The 17,104-nt window shown below is 62.3% G+C and overlaps 2 protein-coding genes across 2 annotated transcripts; both read right to left on the minus strand.

The window, feature by feature from the left end:
- Window positions 1-1,235: 1,235 nt before the first annotated feature.
- LOC125332851 (alanyl aminopeptidase, membrane) lies at window positions 1,236-8,852 on the minus strand. Its single transcript, XM_048318179.1, has 21 exons — window positions 8,628-8,852; window positions 6,413-7,319; window positions 6,023-6,168; window positions 5,810-5,946; window positions 5,600-5,726; window positions 5,336-5,490; window positions 5,150-5,263; window positions 4,890-5,033; window positions 4,750-4,815; window positions 4,542-4,607; window positions 4,207-4,379; window positions 4,046-4,125; window positions 3,756-3,889; window positions 3,612-3,667; window positions 3,348-3,495; window positions 3,147-3,238; window positions 2,891-3,001; window positions 2,635-2,802; window positions 2,387-2,527; window positions 2,176-2,257; window positions 1,236-1,616 (listed from the first exon to the last, which is right to left on the minus strand). The coding sequence occupies exons 2-21, from the start codon at window positions 7,015-7,017 to the stop codon at window positions 1,464-1,466; spliced, it is 2,898 nt and encodes a 965-aa protein (XP_048174136.1). The 5' UTR covers window positions 7,018-7,319; window positions 8,628-8,852; the 3' UTR covers window positions 1,236-1,463.
- Window positions 8,853-10,543: 1,691 nt separating this feature from the next.
- AP3S2 (adaptor related protein complex 3 subunit sigma 2) lies at window positions 10,544-16,855 on the minus strand. Its single transcript, XM_048318192.1, has 6 exons — window positions 16,454-16,855; window positions 16,035-16,126; window positions 15,825-15,936; window positions 14,820-14,891; window positions 11,494-11,601; window positions 10,544-11,277 (listed from the first exon to the last, which is right to left on the minus strand). Exons 1-6 carry the CDS (start codon window positions 16,520-16,522, stop codon window positions 11,149-11,151), a joined length of 582 nt encoding a protein of 193 aa, XP_048174149.1. The 5' UTR covers window positions 16,523-16,855; the 3' UTR covers window positions 10,544-11,148.
- Window positions 16,856-17,104: the final 249 nt, after the last annotated feature.

A 17,104-nucleotide genomic window follows, 5' to 3' on the forward strand; every position in this document is an offset into this window, starting at 1 on the left:
CCCCTGCTGCAGGGATCCCCCCAGAGCTTCAAAGGATTCCCGGCTGCACCATCCTGGAGCCTCCCCACAGACGTGACACAGCCACGGGTAATAGGATGGCTTCTTCCTGCTTCTTGGAGCCTCCCAGGGCAGGTGTGATGGACACGGGGCACCACAGGACCCCTGCACCTGGCTCCCAGCTGCCCGCACATCACCGGGTACCCAAAGACCTCCCCAGCCCAGCTCCTGCTCCTGCAGTCCCTGAGCTGGAGCAGAGGACAGTCCTCGTGGGGTGGGTGGCAGGGGGCGCGAGGTGCGGTGTTCCACAGCCACTCACCTCACGCAGCTCTTCCCACCCAGCTCAGCAGTCCCTGGGCCCCAGCCAGGCTCATCTTCCCAGCTCGTGCCACAGCCTCTCTCCTCCCCAGCTGCACCCCAGTGCAGAGCACTGTGGGGGCTGGAGCTGACTGCACCCCTGGACACAGAGACCACACAGGCACAGTGGCATGGCAGTGAGGCAGTGGGACAGCGGCATGGCCATGGGTTGGTGGCATGGCCATGTCACAGAGCTGCATGGGACAGGACAGACACCAGGATCCTCATTAAAGCTGCTGTGCAGCGCTGCTCCCCTGCTCCTTACTGTGGGACCTGCTGGCTGCACCCCAGCATGGGCAGGGTTAGGAGCACCCTTCAGCCTGGCACCGCACACACACAGCCTGGTGCTGCCCTGGACCAGGGGCTCAGTGCCCACTGCCAGCCCAACCCACAGTCCGGATGTGTCCCAGGGCTGGGGCGGCAGAGGGACTCACTACCTAGGCCGTCCCCACCCCCACTGACCCCCAGCTCCCACCTGCCTGGGGGTCCCATCCCTTCCCTGTACCCAAAGACAGCTCCATCCCTTCAGGGTCCAGGGTAGCCCATGGGGGACAGTCCCTCCTACCTGTCACAGCCACCCCCCGTGGCCCCTGCCCCGACCCTGCAGTACCTGCCCAGAGCAGGGTCCTGGTGCCAGTCCGCAGGGAGCGGGCAGGGAGCCCCCTGAGCAGGGCCCAGCAGGAGAGCTCACACGCAGCTGTCAGACAGAGGGGCTGGCGTCAGCGAAGCCCCCAGAGCCACTTAGCACCAGGCTCCTAACAGCCGGGGGGGCTCACAGCCCCGCGCTCTGCCCCAGGCCTGCAGGCTGCAGGGCCCCTGGCACTTCCTACCCAGTCTGTCGAAGTCCCCTCAGCACAGCCCCCACACCCAGGGCACCCCTGGAAACTGGGAAAGTTTTTATTTACACCCCCACAGTATTTATTTACACCAGCATGACCTCCCCCCTCCCACGCCCCCCGTGTTCCCAGTGCCCATTATCCGGGCGTCAGGCCCCTCACTGGCAGTGTGGGACTGGGGGGCACAGGGGCCTGGGGGCTGCGGGGATGGAGTCAACGGAGTCGGGAGTGGACGAGGGTCCATCCTGGTGGCCGGGCAAGCGCAGGCGCCTGTTAGCTGGTCTCGCCCCTGAACCACGCCAGCACCGTCGCCTGGTTCTCCTTCACCCAGTTGATGTTAGCGCGCGTCCGCTCCAGCGCCTGCTCCAGCGCCCGCGTCCCCGACCCAAACCCGATGTCCTGGTTGTCTTTCTTGAACTGCTCCAGCTGCCGGGCAGAGATGGTGCTGGAGCAGGCAGGGGGTGGGCCTGGCAGCCCCTGGCAGACCTCAGCAGCTCCCAGCACCACTCGACACCACCCAGGAACGCCCCAACAGCCCCTGACAACCCGTGAGCACTCCAGCACCACCCCAGCAGCTCTCAGTTGCTCCCTGGCACAACCCCAACAGCCCCCAGGAGCACCCCAGTAGCCTCTGTGAGCCGCCAGCACCACTCCAGCAACCCCCACCACCACCCAACATCATCCTGACTGCCCCAGAAGCACCCTGACAGCCTTTGGAAGGCCCCCAGCACCCTCTCAGCAGCCTCCAGCAGCACCCCAACAGCCTCCAGCAGCCCATGCAGCACCCCAACAGCCCCTGGGAGCACTCTGACAGCCCTTGGGAGTCCCTGCCACCACCCCAGCAGCCTGTGACAGGAATAGAAGCCTCTTGGACCCCTGGGCACACACGCAGTAGGAAACCCCCTCTCAAGGGCTTCTGGCAAAGGGCAGCTCTGCCAAGGCTGGGATCCCTGGTCCCCTGGCCCCTGCCAGGGTCCAGCCTCACCTGTTGTAGCTCAAATTCTGAGGAAAAGCGCTGGGTCACAGATAAAATCAGGCGGGAGAAGGAGAAGGAGCCGCCCCCATACCTAGGAGAGCAGAATTGTGTTGAGCCAGGGGTTCCGCAGAGCCACAGGGGAGGGGACAGGAGAAGAGACAGTGCCACCCCCAAGGGGCGCAGGGCGATAGGGGTGCCCCCAGTCCCCCACGGTGCTCACTGGCTGAAGAGCATCCTCCAGTTGCCACGGATGAAGTCCCAGGCCAGGGGCTGCCCCACAACATTGCTGGCAATGCTGTTGATCGTGGAGGTGGCATCCTGCTTCCGGATCTTTGTAGGGTCAAGGGTGTACTCCAGGTACCTGGAGGGGCATGACGCAGGGGTGAGGGGCTGGCAGGGGCAGCAGACATTATGTGGGTGATAGGCTGGTGGGGACACACCACAATGCCAGCCAGACCCCACACGCACCTGCTGAGGATCCAGGGGTGGGGGCTGCAGGAGAGGGCTGTGCGGAGCTTGTCGGCCTCAGACACCACAGAGGCCTCCCGGAACCTGTCCCAGAGGAAATTCCAGGCCTCCTCCCCACCCGTGGCCACCATGCTGCAGTAGATGGCTGAGCGCAGGTTCGGGGGGACCCTGTTGGGGTAAGAGCCATCAGTGCCAGGAGTCCCGCACCGTGCCCAGTCCAACCACACACACAGCGCCAGGGCTTCTGAGGACTCACGGGTTGTTGCTGGCATTCTGCTGCCACTGGAGCAAGTAGTTGGTGGCCAAATCCTGGCACTCGGTGATGCCATAGGAGCAGGCAGTGCTGATGGCATTGATCTCATTGTACCTGGGGGAAAAGAGACCGTGAGGGCTGGGGTCCTGCACAGGGCACCCACCGGCCAGTGCCGGCTAGTGGCAGGGCTGTGCCCTCTACCCAGTACAGCTGGGGACACCCCAGGGATCCAGCCCAGCCCTGGGGCCATGGTACTCACTGGACCATCAGGCCACTGGGGATATCTTTCCAGCCATTGGTGAGGTTCTTGTAGTAGGCGAAGAGAGGAGTCACCTGCTTCTTCATGTAGCTCTGGGAGCAAGAGGGAGTCAGTGCCCAGTGACACTGGCAGCAGCCCCCACACCACTGTGGGAGCAATCCTAGCCCCTCACCCCCAGCACTGGGGTGTCGCGTCACTCACCGACATGGCCCCAAAGACCTCGCTGCGGTCAAACATCAGCTGGAAGTACTGGAGGTTGCTGAGCGCTGCCTGCCAGGGCATGTATTCCGTCTCCCGGCTCAGGAACCGTGTCGTGTTCAGAGCCAAGGTCACGTTGACGTACTTGGCCCTGTCAGGGGTGAGGGCAGCGTCACCTCCCCAGCCCACTGGCACTGCCCACCCCAGGGCACCCACCCCATCCAGCCCCTCACCCTGGTGGCACCCAGACCACCTGGCAGGGCTCACCTGGCCAGGTTAAAGGCGTCATCAATGATCTGGGCACGGTTGATCACAGGGAAGACCTAAGAGAGCAAAGTCAATGTCTCAGGGCAGACTGAGTGGGGCGGTGTGAATGGGGTCCCACACCACAGCCTTGACCACCCCGTGTACCTGGTGGTCAGCAACAAGCTGGTTGAGGAGCTGATCCCAGTTCTCCTGGTTGTAATTGACACGGAAGTACCCAGTGACATTGAGGTTCAGCAGGAGCCAGCTGGAGCTGTTGAGCTTGAACTGGTCGTTGGTGGCTGGGAAGGGGACAGGAGGCTCTGCCAGAGCCGCACCCCCACCCAGGGCGGGCCAGGCTCAGCCCCCACCACCACTGCCTCCCTGGGAACCCCGACCAGTGCCATGGCAGCGGAGGTGGCAGCAAGACCCCCACTCACAGCCAGGACACACCATACCTGTGACATTGGTCAGCCAGTAGCTGCTGTTCCCATGGCTCTTGTCTATCATCCAGGTGATGGGGATGATCCAGGTGTAGCTGTGCCATGGACAGACAGGTGGTGGGACTGGCCCTCATCCCCTGACCCCTCAGTTCCTAGCCAGCCCCCGCCCCACTCACTTGAAGGCAGAGGGTCTGTCCACAGAGGATGCAGGGTCCAGCAGAAAATGGGTCTGGTTGATGGTGCCGGTGCGGGTGTCAACAGTCACCACAGGGAAGCCCATCTGCAGCGTCCAGCGATCCATGATGTCGCTGATACTGTTAGGCAGTGGGACGTTGTTCTTATTCACTGCCTGCAGGGATGGCAGCACCGCTGGTCACCAGGGGCAGGGGCATGGGCAGCGTGGGGCTTGGCCGGTGCTTCAACCCTCACCCAGCATGTGGGACCTGGTCACATCAGGCAGCCCCCCAGAGCCAGGGCTTGGGATGCTGCAGGAGCACCAGCCCCCTCCTACCTCTTGCAGATGAACCCAGAGGTCAGTGTAGACAGTGTTGTTGTAGGCAAAGGTGTGGAGGTAGGACTGTGGGAGAGCACCAAGAGAGACAGGTGAGCAAGGGCAAGTCTGGGATGTGGGACACCCCTAGAGCACCTGGGAAGGCCCCTACCATGGGATGCCCACCCTGCTCTGAGCTTGCTGCTCCCCAGTACCAGCAGCACCTCACCTGCAGCCCTTGCTTGAAGATGTCCTCGCTGAGGAAGTCTGAGAGCATCCGCAGCACCGACGCTCCCTGCAGGGACAGCAGGTCAGAGAAACCAGGGACACCCCACAGTCCATCCCCACCTCAAGGACCTCCGTGCACACCTTGCTGTAGGCGATGCTGTCAAAGACTTCACTGATCTGGGCTGGGGTGTTGATCTCTTCCTCGCGGAAGGAGAGTGGGTGGGAGCTGGCCAGGGCATCTGTTGCCATCACCGCATGCAGCTCATTCAGCACCATCAGGTCTTTCTGCAGAGGGAGCACCAACACCTGCCTCAGCCCTGTGTGTGCCACCTGGCACTGGGGCAGCCCCTGGGGTGCCTGTTCCCCTGCCTGCCCCCATGCCCATCGTCCCTGGCACTCACGATGTTCCAGGAGGGCTCAGCTGAGTCGGCGCCCAGGTATTCCACATACGAGGCGAAGCCCTCATTCAGCCACAGGTCGTTCCACCACCGCAGCGTCACCAAATTCCCAAACCACTGCAGAGGGAACAGCACCCCCTCAGCCACCAGCCATCAATCAGGGGAGTGGGCGAGGGCTGCAGCAGGTACCTGGTGGGCCAGCTCATGGGCGATGACAGTCACCACCCGCTCCTTGTTGCCAATGGAGGAGTATGCAGCATCAAAGAGCAGTGAGTTCTCCCGGTAGGTCACCAGCCCCCAGTTCTCCATCGCGCCCGCGTTGAAATCAGGGAGGCCAACCTGGTCTGGGGATGGAGGGGTCCCGTCAGTGCCCCGCTGACAGCATACTGGACCATCCTCCCCCTCTGTGGTGGGCACCTCAACCCAGTGTCCTGGGCACCCTGCAGCACCCACCAGACTTTGGGAGCGGGTAGGCCGTGTTGTAATGACCCTCAAAGAACCTGAGGATGGGGCCAGTGACATTGAGTGCGTAGCTGCCCTGGCCCTCGCTGATGGCCTCGGGGCGGCCCCAGATGCGAATCTGGAGAGGAGAGATGCAGGACTCATCAGTGGCCCAGGTTCAGCCACCCAGGTGGGCAGAGGGTGGACCTCACCCCATCCTACCAGTGTACTCTCTGAGTCATTCTGCACGTAGGTGAACTGGCTGACAATGAAGGCCAGAAGGTACGTGGACATCCTGGGGGTGGTTTCGAACTCAGTGACATTCCAGGCCTCCCCATCAATCATCTGCTGCATGGTGTCTGTGGAGACCAGAGGATCACCTCACAGCCCTGCCAGGCCCCCAGCCCCCCAATGGGGTCCTGCTGCCCCACTCACTCTTGGCAGGCATGTTCGAAATCGCCACATAGTTGGAGGGGTGGACCAGTGTCACTGTGAAGTTGGCTTTCATGGCCGGCTCGTCGAAGCAGGGGAAAGCTTTGCGTGCATCAGCCGCCTGCATCTGTGTGGTGGCCACCACCTGCCTGTGAGCAAACCCCATCAGTCCCGGGGCTCCCTGCAGAAGCTGCGCCCCCCAGTCGCCTTGCTCCCATCCCCACTGGGGCATCATGAGGATGCAAGGGGAGCACAGAGGCTCCACACACCCATCCCCAAAGCCTGCCCATGCCCTCCACTGCCCTATGCCAGCCCCGTGCCCCTCAATCCCCTTCCCACCACCACATCGGGCCAGCCCTGTGGCCTCCACCCCGTCCTCTGCCCTCCACCTACTTGTTGCCTGACTTGTCCGTGTATTCGCTGCGATAGAAGCCAGCCAGGTCATCAGCCAGCTCCCCGGTGAAGTTGCAGGACAGCTGGTACCGCTGGCCCTGCTGCAGGGGGGTCTCCAGCTGCACCACCAGGTACTGGGTGGGAGTCTCCAGCCAGGTGCGGGAGATTGCAGGGGCACTGCCAACACCCTCTGCCTGCAACGTGGCATGGAAGGAGCCATGCATGGTGTAGTTCAGCTTGTTGCTGTGGATGAGGATGAGGTTGGTGGCTTCCATACAGATGAAGACCACACTGCTGTTGCCCTTGAAGATGTACATGTTGTTGGCATCGGCCTTCAGGAAGGGCTGCAGGGACACCTCGTAGCTATCCGGCTTCAGCGTGGTCGGCAACCTCCACCGGTTCCAGGGGTTGTTGGGGGTGGGGGTGGAGGTGGGGGTGGTGGTGATGTTGGGGCCAGGCGTGCTGCTGGTACCCACATCAGACGTTCCCTTGTTCTTCTCCTGGGCGTACACCACCGAGAGTGCAATAATTGTGGCCACAGCCCCCAGGCCCAGCACGATGGCCACAATGCCCACAGTCTTGCTGATGAAGAAGCCGGCTGCCATGGTGGGCAGCTGGAGCGGCACTGGCGGAGACTGCACTGGTGCAGGCACGGCTTTTAGCCTCTCTCCCACAAGGTTTATTAGTCCAAGTTAATGGGTGAAGGATTAAATGGCCATGGGGCTCAGGGCGGTAACAGACCCTGGGATGAGCTTTCCACTCACCCCCCCCCGAGCCCGGCAGGAGCACCAACACCCAGTGGCACTGCTGCAGGGGCGGAGCTGGTGGTGGGGGGGTTGCACCATCAGGGAGCCTATGCGGGCTGTGGGCCTGGACCCCTGGTGTCCTTCCTCACACTGGCCTGGCCCTGCAAAAGGAGGGACAGGGTGGGTAGCTGCAGCTAGCAGCCACCTCCCCACCATGCTGGAGGGCCCAGCGTGTGTCCCCATCAGCCAAGGCCAGATGCAGACTCAGTGTCACCCCATTTACTGTCGAGTGACAGGGTCTGAGGCACTGTCAGAGGGTCCAGGCCACCCCTGCCTGTGAGGGGTACAGCTCACCGGCTGCCCCCCCATCGGGGAGGGAAGGTAGGGGGGATACCTGGGAGGAGCTCACCCTGCCCACAGCCCTCTCGAAGTCCAAGGTCATGAACCTGGAGGCATGGGGGTCAAACTCCGTCCTGGTGAACCCAGCCCCAGTGGGCACGTGTGAGATCCCCACCCAGGGTAGGGTGCAGGGGTGACAGAACATGTCACACACTGAGAATAGGATCTCCTGTTCCCAAGATCTGATCCATCTTTCCATAGGGGGATATGGGCAGGTGCTGCCAGGAGCCACAGCTGGGGCAAAGGGCAAATCAGGATGAAGCCCTGCCCTGTCCCTGACAGCACCCAGCTGCACCCGCCAGGGCCACTGTGCCTGGCACAAATCACTCTGGATGCTGCTGGTGTCCCTGGTATTCCCTGTTTGGCACAGCCATCCCCTGGCCCAGAGGCCACTGCTGGCTCCCTCAGCCCCATCCCCACCCTGGCTCTGGCCAAAGGCTACAGCTTTAGGGACAGCCCCCCACAGGACCAAGGGCCACAGGTGGCTGGGAGGGTGCCAGGCACTCTGCACACCCTCCGTCCCACACCAACGGGCCTGCTGGCTCTCCCCACAGCCCCTCCGGCACAGCACACAGGCATCCCCCACTGCCTCGGCTGGGGAGGGGGCTGGATGGAGTCAATGGGGAGCAGCACTGGGGTGAGACACAGCACCCACACCCTGACTCCCCCAGCACCCGCAGGATTCTGTCCCCACCCCTAGAAGACCCCTCTTTGGAGCCCAGCCAGCAGCACATGCATATCCCACGTCCCACAAGCGACACGGATGTTGGGCATCATCCCCGCGGGCACGTGGGTCCCTTGAGGCTCTGGCCTCACACACCCCCCAGAGCCCTCCACACCGTCACGCACCCCCACAGACCCCCCCCAAGCCCTCCCATCGCATATGGGCTCCATAACCCCCATGTACGTGAACCCCACTGCTAGCCCCACACCCCACAGCCCCCGCCAGCCCCCCCACGCACCCCCACAGCCCCTTCCCCCACTTGGTCCGCTCCAACGCACCCCGCGGACCCCCGGCTTGGGGTGTGAACCCCCCCGGAGCCTGAGCGGCAGCAGAGTGCCCCCCTCACCTTCCTGCGCTCAGCCGTGGGCAGCCAGGGACAGCGGGGTCCCGCCCGCCCCGTTCCCACTTCCTGCGCCCCACGCGTCGCCCTGCCTCTCCTCCTGCCTGCGCCCGACTGTCCGTCCCAGCTCTGCGCTCGCAGCTCCAGGGCGAGGAAAGTTTCCTCCAAAGCTCCAGGGCAGGAACCCGGAGCTCTCGCCCCCTTTAACCTCATGTCTGCCGGCCGGCGGGGCGGAGGCCCGGGACAGCGCGGGGCAGCGTGGAAGGGAGAACCTCCGGCATGGGTTCCCCCGCACTGGAACAGGGCGAGGAGGCAGTTCTGAAGGAAAAGAGTGCTGGGCAGGGGGCCTGGATTTGGGAACACGCTCCGGCAGGCGGAGCTGAGCCCAGCAAAACCCGGCACCCATGGGTGCCACAGCACAGCACAGCACAGCACAGCACAGCACAGCTGGGGCAGGCAGTGGGCTGGGGCCAGGAGCCATCCCCAGGCTCCAGCCCCATCTCCCTCTCCGGACCATGCAGGCGGCTCGGAGGGGGAGCACTGAGCCCCGGCCCGGCCCTGCCCTCTACAGCCCTTCACACGCTGCATCCCCCGGCTCGCTCTGGGGTGTGGGAGGGGTCTGGTGACCCACCCAGCGCAGCCCCTCTCGGCACAACGCGGGGTCACTGCCAGCGCCGGGCACTCACAGCTCCCGCACAACCCACCGCCACCGGGGTCGGGGCTGAAGCTCCCCAGGAAGGGAAGTGGCGGGCTAGGGGTTCACCCCAGCACATCCCAGCGTGAACCAGGGCTTGGGAAGAGACAGCAGCAGGGAGCGGCAGAGGGGCTTCCCCGACCCCAGCACGGCCACGGGTCCTCAGCCTCCCACGCCCCGCAGAGCAGCAGGGCTGAGGCTCTGGCGAGACGTAGGACGGGGCAATGGGGCCGGAGCTGTTAGCAGAGCCGCTACGGGAGGTGTAGAGGGAGCACATGTGGCCGGACACACCCTGCAGCGGCAGTGGGGTGCTGTGGCGTGGGGCCGGACACAGGCACTGCCCATGGCGGCCGACCCCCCATATCCCAGCCTGGAGCAGAGCACCTTGCCAGCACCTCGCCAACTCCCTCGCCTTGAGGTGAGCCGCAGCGTTCCCCTCTGACCGTCTCAGCCCTGCCAGACTCCGCGTCCCAGCCCCAGGAAATGGTCCGGGCACGATGGTTAACCTGCACCCTTCGCTGGCACCTACAAGGGGAGGAGGCGGGCCAGGGAGAAAAGGACACAGCAGGTTGCCGAACTCCCTGACCTCCAGGAGTGCTGATGTGGCTAGTGGCCAGCTGGGGAAGGGTTAAGCTGCAGGGAGGGGAAAATTCCTTCCAGGCAGAGTCACGGTTTCCCTGCCAGGGGAAGTGGAGGCAGAACCCGGAGCACAGCTGGGGAGCAGAGGAAGGGCCCCTGGCCAGCCTCAGGGGCTGGTGGCCAGATGGAGCCGTGGCGGAGCCAGGGCAGTGGGGCACATGGCTGACAGAGCCCATCAGGTTCACTGTGGCTCCCAGGACAAGCCCTGCTCCTCCCTGGCCTTAGGGGACCCCAGCCCCACAGTTCCCACACACCCACAGAGCCGTCAGAGCTCATGGCTGCCCTGCACTGATGCTCTGCGGCAGGGAGAACGCAGGAACTGGCAAGGGGTGAGCAGCCACCAAAGGCCCAAAGCTGGGGACGCTGCCATCACAGCCCGAGCAGGGCCATCACCCTCCCCGCACCTGCTCCAAGAGCAGAGGGACCCTGCCCTAAGCCGCCTGCCCTCCCCTGGGGCATCTAAGGCCCCCTTTCCCACCCCCAGGGCCTCCACCAGCCAAAAGCCCCCGGGGCTGCAGCTGCCCCAGGAGAGCTGCGCAGAGCCCCCGGCCTCCTCCCCGTCCAGCAGCACCCACAGCAGACACAGACATGGGTTCAAGGGCAGTTTATTGGGACACAGAGACACACTCCAGCATCCCCAGCCTGGCCTGACCCTGCAAGCTACCACCTGCCTGTCCCCCAGGTCACTCAGCTCCCGTCCCTCTTGCTGCCACATCCCCATCCCAGCATGTCCCCCTCACACTGTCCCCAGGGCACACAGCAGCGCCCATGAGTGACCCCCACCCAGCTGGGACCCATCACAGAGAGCAAGACCAGGGCAGGGGACAGCCATGGCTGGGAGGACAAAGGAGACAACCTGCAGCTCCTGATAGAGCTGCCACTACAGGCACACGTTCACCGCTGGAAATCCCAAGAATCCCAGGAGAGGCAGAAGCCAACTCTTCCCCACAGCGAGGAGAGGCTGCATGTCCACAGGGAAGGAGGGGAAGGAAGGGCACCCTCCTTGTTGGGGGACCAGAGAGCAGAACTGAGCCCAGGTCCAGGGTGAGGGACCCCCCGCACCCCGTTCTCTGAGCCCTGTCACTGCTCCCTGCCCTCAGCCACTACCAGCCCCCATGTGCAGCATGGACAGAGCCCTGGGAGGAGACGGGGACCCCAGCTCTGCTTAGCAGGCAGCCCCCCACCACAGGCTGCTCACATGAACTGTGACAGATTGGGCACTTTGATGTTGATGTCCCCGATGTTGATGTTGCGGGGGATCTCGGGCAGGTTGATGTTCTTCACGGCTGACACAGCACGGGAAGGAGCAGCTGAGAGGCCTCCCTGGGGATAGAGGCACTGTGACCACTGGCCCCACCCCACAGCCCCATCTTCCTAGTGACAGTGCAAATTGGATGATAAACCTTTTAGGGCCTGAGGTCATTAACAGGCAGACACTGGGAATACCCTGGATGCCCTCCCACACGGCCACCCTGACCCCATGGGCCACCCTCCCTCGCAGACCAAGGTTATGTCAGCTCCCGCAGCGTCACTGCTCACCTCTGCCTTCTCCAGCTTGCCCTGGGCCTCCACCTGCGCCACAATCTCGTTCATATTGGTCTCCAGCACCATCCCGCCGATCACCATCTCCTGCAGGATGTGGTGGACCTGCCAGGGAGGGAGGGGGAGAGAGAACAGAAGGCTGAGGTCCCAGTCCTGGCCTGGCAATGGCTGCAGCGCTGGCATGGAAGTGTGTCAGGGGTCAGCATTTCCCCAAGGGACATAAATCTACCCCTTCTTAGCTGCCTGGACAATGAAAGGGTGGCCTTTTGGGGCATGGGGAGCCTCAAAGCTCCATTTACCACCTGTATCCCCACTCTAGATGACACCCACCCACCCACCAGGCATGAAGCAGCTCCTAGAGCAGCCAGATGCAACTCATTCTACTGGCACAGCCTGGCTGTGCCACCTCCAACAGATGGTTGCTCCCTTCCTGGGCCAGAAGCCAGGTTACAGCAGGAATGTGTCCTAGAGGGGACCCCAGCAGGCAGCAGGGTCCTCACTGGGCAGGACACTTTTCCCTAGAAGCTCCTTCTCTTCAGAAAGACGGGCCAGAGCCGGGCTTCTGAGCTGTCCCTTAGGAAGGTCGGGACTGTGACATAGGCACAGAAAAAGCACAGAAGTGCCAGGGGAGTCTCCTCCTTTCCTGGGATACCTTCAGTCCAAGGATGAACAGCTAGGCAGGGCCAGTGGAATCACGCAGCCAGAGCCAGGAAAGGGACATTGCTGAGTTGCAACCCCAGAAATTGCAACCAGCCCTGGGGCGGCAGTCAGGCTGTGCTGGTGGCTACAACCACCCTCAGCTCCTGCACCTGGCTCAGCCCAGCATTCCCTACACAGTCAGCAACTCCCGATGAGTTCCCAGCACAGATAATGGATTTATGGGCCCAAGTTACTTCCGTGCAAGAGGCTATGCAGGAGCATGGTTGGGTTATGAGATTGTTTTATGGTTTGACAGGGCCAGGCTGCACTTGTAAACCATACCTTGTAACAAACTGCCAGGACAATCCTGGGGAGAATAAAGATAATGAGAGAACCCGCTCTGAGGGGGAATCCCAGCTCTGTGAGGTGATCCCAGACAAAAGTGAGGTGATCCAGCCTAGGGCTCCCCATAGGTCCTGTCCCGCTCCAACAGTACCTGGAGCAGCAGAAGGTGTGTGGGATCAGCTTGGCACAGGGCGAGCCACAGGTGACACTGGGTGAGCCCCAGGCAGCTCCTGGGACCCCCCACAGCCCTGGAACCCTCCACAGCCCTGGAACCCCCATCCCACAGCCCAGTCCCAGTGCACACTGAAACAGCTGGAGCAAGCAGCCAAAAAGGATATGGGAGCATCAGGAAACTGGTGATTCAAGATCTGGCTTCAGCCCAAGCTGGCTCCAAACCACCAGGGCAGAAATCCTGAGCAAGTTTTGTTTTCCAAGCCAAAGCACAACACATCCTGAGCAATCCATGTCCCCTCTGGGACCCTGCAGCTGCTGAGTGCAGCTCACACTCCTCTCCAAGGTGGGAATAGCCCATCCTGAGTCTCCCCTTGTGACAGGGGATCCCTGCAGCTCTGAGGTTGGGGCTCCCAAAGCTGACAGCTAAAAGCACTGGTGTCACTGGTGCCTGAGCAATGTCCCCCTCCATCTGCCCATGGCAGGAGTACAACCCCAGACCGGCCACAGCTCTGGTCCTGTGGCCCTTGTGGTGCAGGTAGTCTGAGGTGGAACTTACAGCAAAAAGAAAAATCACAGAATGCAGCCAAAGTTGCACCTGAACCCCTGCCAGCCCCTGCCCGGGGAGACATTCACAGCCCTGCCTGGGGAGACACTCATGGCCCTGCCTGGGCATCCAAGAGGGGCAACCAGGGCCCAGCAGGACACACCAGCACACTCCCAGCACCCCAAACACTGTCCCTCTGCAACCAAACTCCTGGAAGCACAGGAACACGAGCACATCCGAGAAATAAACATGTGCCAAATATAGAAAGAGACCAGAGGACCAACTGATAGTGGCCAAGACTTGAGTCAAAGCTGGGAAGCAGCAGGAGCATCGGATGGGAAGTAAACAGGGCTGGGAGAGCCTGCAGTGACCGAGCTGGGGTCTCCACTATCAGAAACCCTGATTCCTGTCTCCTGAGAATGTTCTTCCAGGCAGGAGAGGTCAGAGGAAGGGTGACCCCACTACTGCTGGCAAAGCTGCCAGGCAATGGTGTGATGTCCCCTGCCCAAGGAGTGCTGGCTGGCAGTGAGGCTCAGCATAAACTGCGTGTAATGGTCATGTAAAGCTGAGAGTAAGGATGAGTGAAAAGCTGCTGGGTCCTGGTCACACCACAGTCAGCACTCACGAGCACATCCTCCCCCAGCTGTGGGCAGAGCTGACCTGGGCAGCTGCCAACTTTTCCCTCAGCTGCTCAGCCCTCCTCCCTTCTTTGATAAACACTTTGATAAACACTTCTGCTGACAAGATAATCATGTTGTGGCATTTTGGAAAGTTTACAGCGGGACAAACAGTGATACCAAAGCCCAACCTCAGCAGCTGGTAATGCAGAGCTCCCCCAGACCTGCTCACTCCTCTTCCTTGCCAGTTCCCCAGCTGGAATCACCAATGGAAAGGGAGCATTTTACACATTTTTTTTTCCCAGTGCTCTTTTTTGCTGACATGTTTTTGTCTTTAGTAAGGGAAGAAAATCTTGATCAACAGAAACGTAAGCTCAGTACCCTCAGCCAAGCCCCTCTCTGCTCCAAGTCTATTCCTGGCTATCTATTTCCAGCTATCTTCAGCCTTGTGACTCAGGACATGATCAAAGGGGATGGGTTTCCGCCCAGGAACTCTGTTCAGCTCAAGAGGAAGCATTACAGGCTGTGGGTCAAACCAAAGTTTACCCAGCCCTTTGAATTCCAAACACTCCCATTGTTCCTTCCCTTTTTTTACCCTGCAGCCATTGTCCCTTCCCTTTTTTTTCCCTGCAGCTGTAGTAAAATGTTAACTCTCATGAGGTGTCACAGCTTGGAGCAGAGACAGAACGCTCTAGCACCAGGTCAGAGTCTGCCCAGTTCCCCCAGTGCTGGCTGTGGAGCGCAGATCTGTCACTTGGCCACGGCCACCCGGCACCAGGGCAGCCCCACGGCTGGGCACAGCTCCCCACAGGCTCAGAGCAGCCCAGCACTTGGGTCTCTCGTCAGGAGGACACCATGTGGGTGGCTTCCAAAGAACACAGGCTGAAAGCTTCCCATACAGGATGTCAATCCCTCCCAAAGTGACCCCTGCCAACCCCCACTCTCCTGGCCAGCCCCAGCCCAAGAAATGCAGGCTCTGGAGCAGCCCAGAGCCCACCACCCACCTTGTCCATGTGGAAGATGAGATCCAGTTCACAGACATTCTCAAAGCACTTGTCCAGCGTCTCCACAAACACCTGGGACAGTAGACAGAGACCAGGCAAGATGGTCACACCAACCCCATGGAACACTCCAGGCCTGGGACAGAGTGACTGGAAAGCTGGAAAAGGACCTAGGGATGCTGATGACTGTGGCTGAACATGAGCCCAGGTGTGTCCATGTGGGCAAGAGGCCAATGGCACCTGGCTTATGTCAGTGTGGGCACAGGCCCAGGGCAGTGCTCGTTCCCTGAGCTGGCACTGCTGAGGCACCTCCAGTGCTGGGGGCAGTTCTGGGCCCCTCCCAACAAGAGAGACCTGGAGGGGCTGGAGCATGTCCAGGGAACAGAAAAGAAAAGGAGGCTGAGGGGACCTTCTTCCCATATCCTGGTGTTTAAAGGGTGCCTACAAAGCTGGAAAGTCCCTTCACACAAGGATTCATATGGAAAGACACAGAGTGATGGGTACAAGTTCCTCTTGGGGAGACTCCAGTAAGGCACAAGAGGAAAATTTTTTCCAAAGAAAACAGCCGCTGAATAATCTCCATGGGGAAGTGGAGGATTCCCCAGCACTGGATACTTTTCACATGCCAGGGTGTTGGGCCTTGTCTAGGCCATGCTTTGCCAAGAAAGGCCGGACCAGACAATCCCTGAGGTCCCTTCCAACCTAGGATTTCAGAATCCTAGGATTAATGGTTGGACTTGATGCTCTTAAGGGTCTTTTCCACACTAAATGATCCAATGCTTCTATTTTTAAAAGACATTCACTCAGATTGACTTTCCCTGCTGCTCCCAGGTGCAGAAGCCAAGTAGAAGCTCAGGGAGTACGTGCAGCCCCCCCTCCCCACCATGGCCCTGAGGGCTTCTCAGGCCTTTCAGAAGGGCTGGCACAGGGATGCCATGGGCATGAAATGCCCCTGAATGGTGTCAGGGCAGGGCAGCACCCGGGAAACTGGGCCCTGCAGGGACGCACCTGGATGAGGTCCAGGATGCCCAGCTCACTCTCCGAGGAGTCCACGCAGAACACAAAGTACAGCGTGGCGTAGTGACGGTAGATCAGCTTGTAGTCCGAGCCGCCGAACAGGCTGTGGGGACACAGGGAGAGCTGAAGGGCTCTGGGGGGACACCCAGGCACTACGCAGTGTGAGGGGACAGCCCGGCATGGCCCCTCACCGGCCGGTACCTGCCACACTCCAGGAAGTTGCAGATGTGGTCATCCCGCTTCAGCACCAGGTGGAAGGTGTCACGGATGATCTGCTGCTGGACCTCTTCTGCCTGCCAGGAGGAGACGGTGGGTGGGCACCCATGGATGCACGCCCCACCCATGGGACCCACGTCCCCCGCAGTCCCCTGCTGCCCCAGGGCCGCCGTGAGCCAGTCCCGTGCCACCCATGGATGACCCGGGGCATCCTGAAGGACGCGACCAGGGCACGGGCAGGGCTCCCCCAAGCCGCAGAGACTGCCCCTGCTCTCGGGACACCCCCAGCCCCATCGAGCCCCACGACGCCCTCAGCCCTGCACTGGTGCCGGTCCCGGTCCCGCACCGGGCTCAGGCACCCGCTGCCGCAGCCCCACCGGCGGCCCCCCGGCCCGGTCGCGCACCAGGTGCTGGTAGAACCGGACGAGCCGCGGCTTCCCGTGGTTGTTGAACACCAGGATGGCGTTGATCATCCCGGCGGCGCCTCGGGCCGGGCCGGGAGCAGCACCGCGGCCGCAGACCCACCGCAGGAAGCCCCTCGGCCGCCCCGGAAGCGCAGCCCGGCTCCGGTGGGCCGAGCCCGCGGTGACCCTGCGGAGCCGCCGGGACGCGGGAACGATCAAAGACGCTCCTAAGCGGGGGCTCCCCGGGACCGCGCGGCTGCGCCGCGGCCAGCCGCAGGGGCGGAGTCGGTCGTTCCTCCCAGCCCGACGGGGCAGGACGGGCAGGTCCGGAGCCGGGATGCGGCCGCCGCTGCCTGCACCGGGACCGCCGGGACCACCGAGACCCGCCGCTGTGTCCCCGCCTGCGCCGCCAGGGGGCGCACCAGCCCCGCCGGGAGCGGCGCGCCGCGCAGGGGCGGAACGAGGAGCTCGGCCACGCCCTCTTTTAAAGGGCCAGCGACTCTGCCTGCCCCAAGGGGGCGTGCGCGTGGGCACCGGCGGGGTCAGAGCTCACCGGCCCCTGCCCGGTCCCGCTTGCCCCCAGCGCGGGTACACACCGGCCAGGGCCCGCAACAGCGCCCTGTCCTGGGGAGTGTGAGAAAAGGGCGGGGC

Source organism: Corvus hawaiiensis, chromosome 13 (assembly GCF_020740725.1).
Source record: "Corvus hawaiiensis isolate bCorHaw1 chromosome 13, bCorHaw1.pri.cur, whole genome shotgun sequence".
NCBI lineage: Eukaryota > Metazoa > Chordata > Aves > Passeriformes > Corvidae > Corvus > Corvus hawaiiensis.

What these genes read in the sequence shown, in the direction of transcription:
- LOC125332851 (XM_048318179.1), bottom strand. Translation starts at nt 7,017, where the DNA reads ATGGCAGCCGGCTTCTTCATCAGCAAGACTGTGGGCATTGTGGCCATC. An exon ending in TCTTCAAGCAAGGGCTGCAG is followed by an intron (nt 4,608 to 4,749) that starts GTGAGGTGCTGC and finishes GCTCTCCCACAG; the next exon opens with TCCTACCTCCACACCTTTGC. An exon ending in AGCTTGTTGCTGACCACCAG is followed by an intron (nt 3,668 to 3,755) that starts GTACACGGGGTG and finishes TTGCTCTCTTAG; the next exon opens with GTCTTCCCTGTGATCAACCG.
- AP3S2 (XM_048318192.1), bottom strand. Translation starts at nt 16,522, where the DNA reads ATGATCAACGCCATCCTGGTGTTCAACAACCACGGGAAGCCGCGGCTC. An exon ending in TCATCTTCCACATGGACAAG is followed by an intron (nt 11,602 to 14,819) that starts GTGGGTGGTGGG and finishes CCTCCCTGGCAG; the next exon opens with GTCCACCACATCCTGCAGGA. An exon ending in GCAAGCTGGAGAAGGCAGAG is followed by an intron (nt 11,278 to 11,493) that starts GTGAGCAGTGAC and finishes CTCTATCCCCAG; the next exon opens with GGAGGCCTCTCAGCTGCTCC.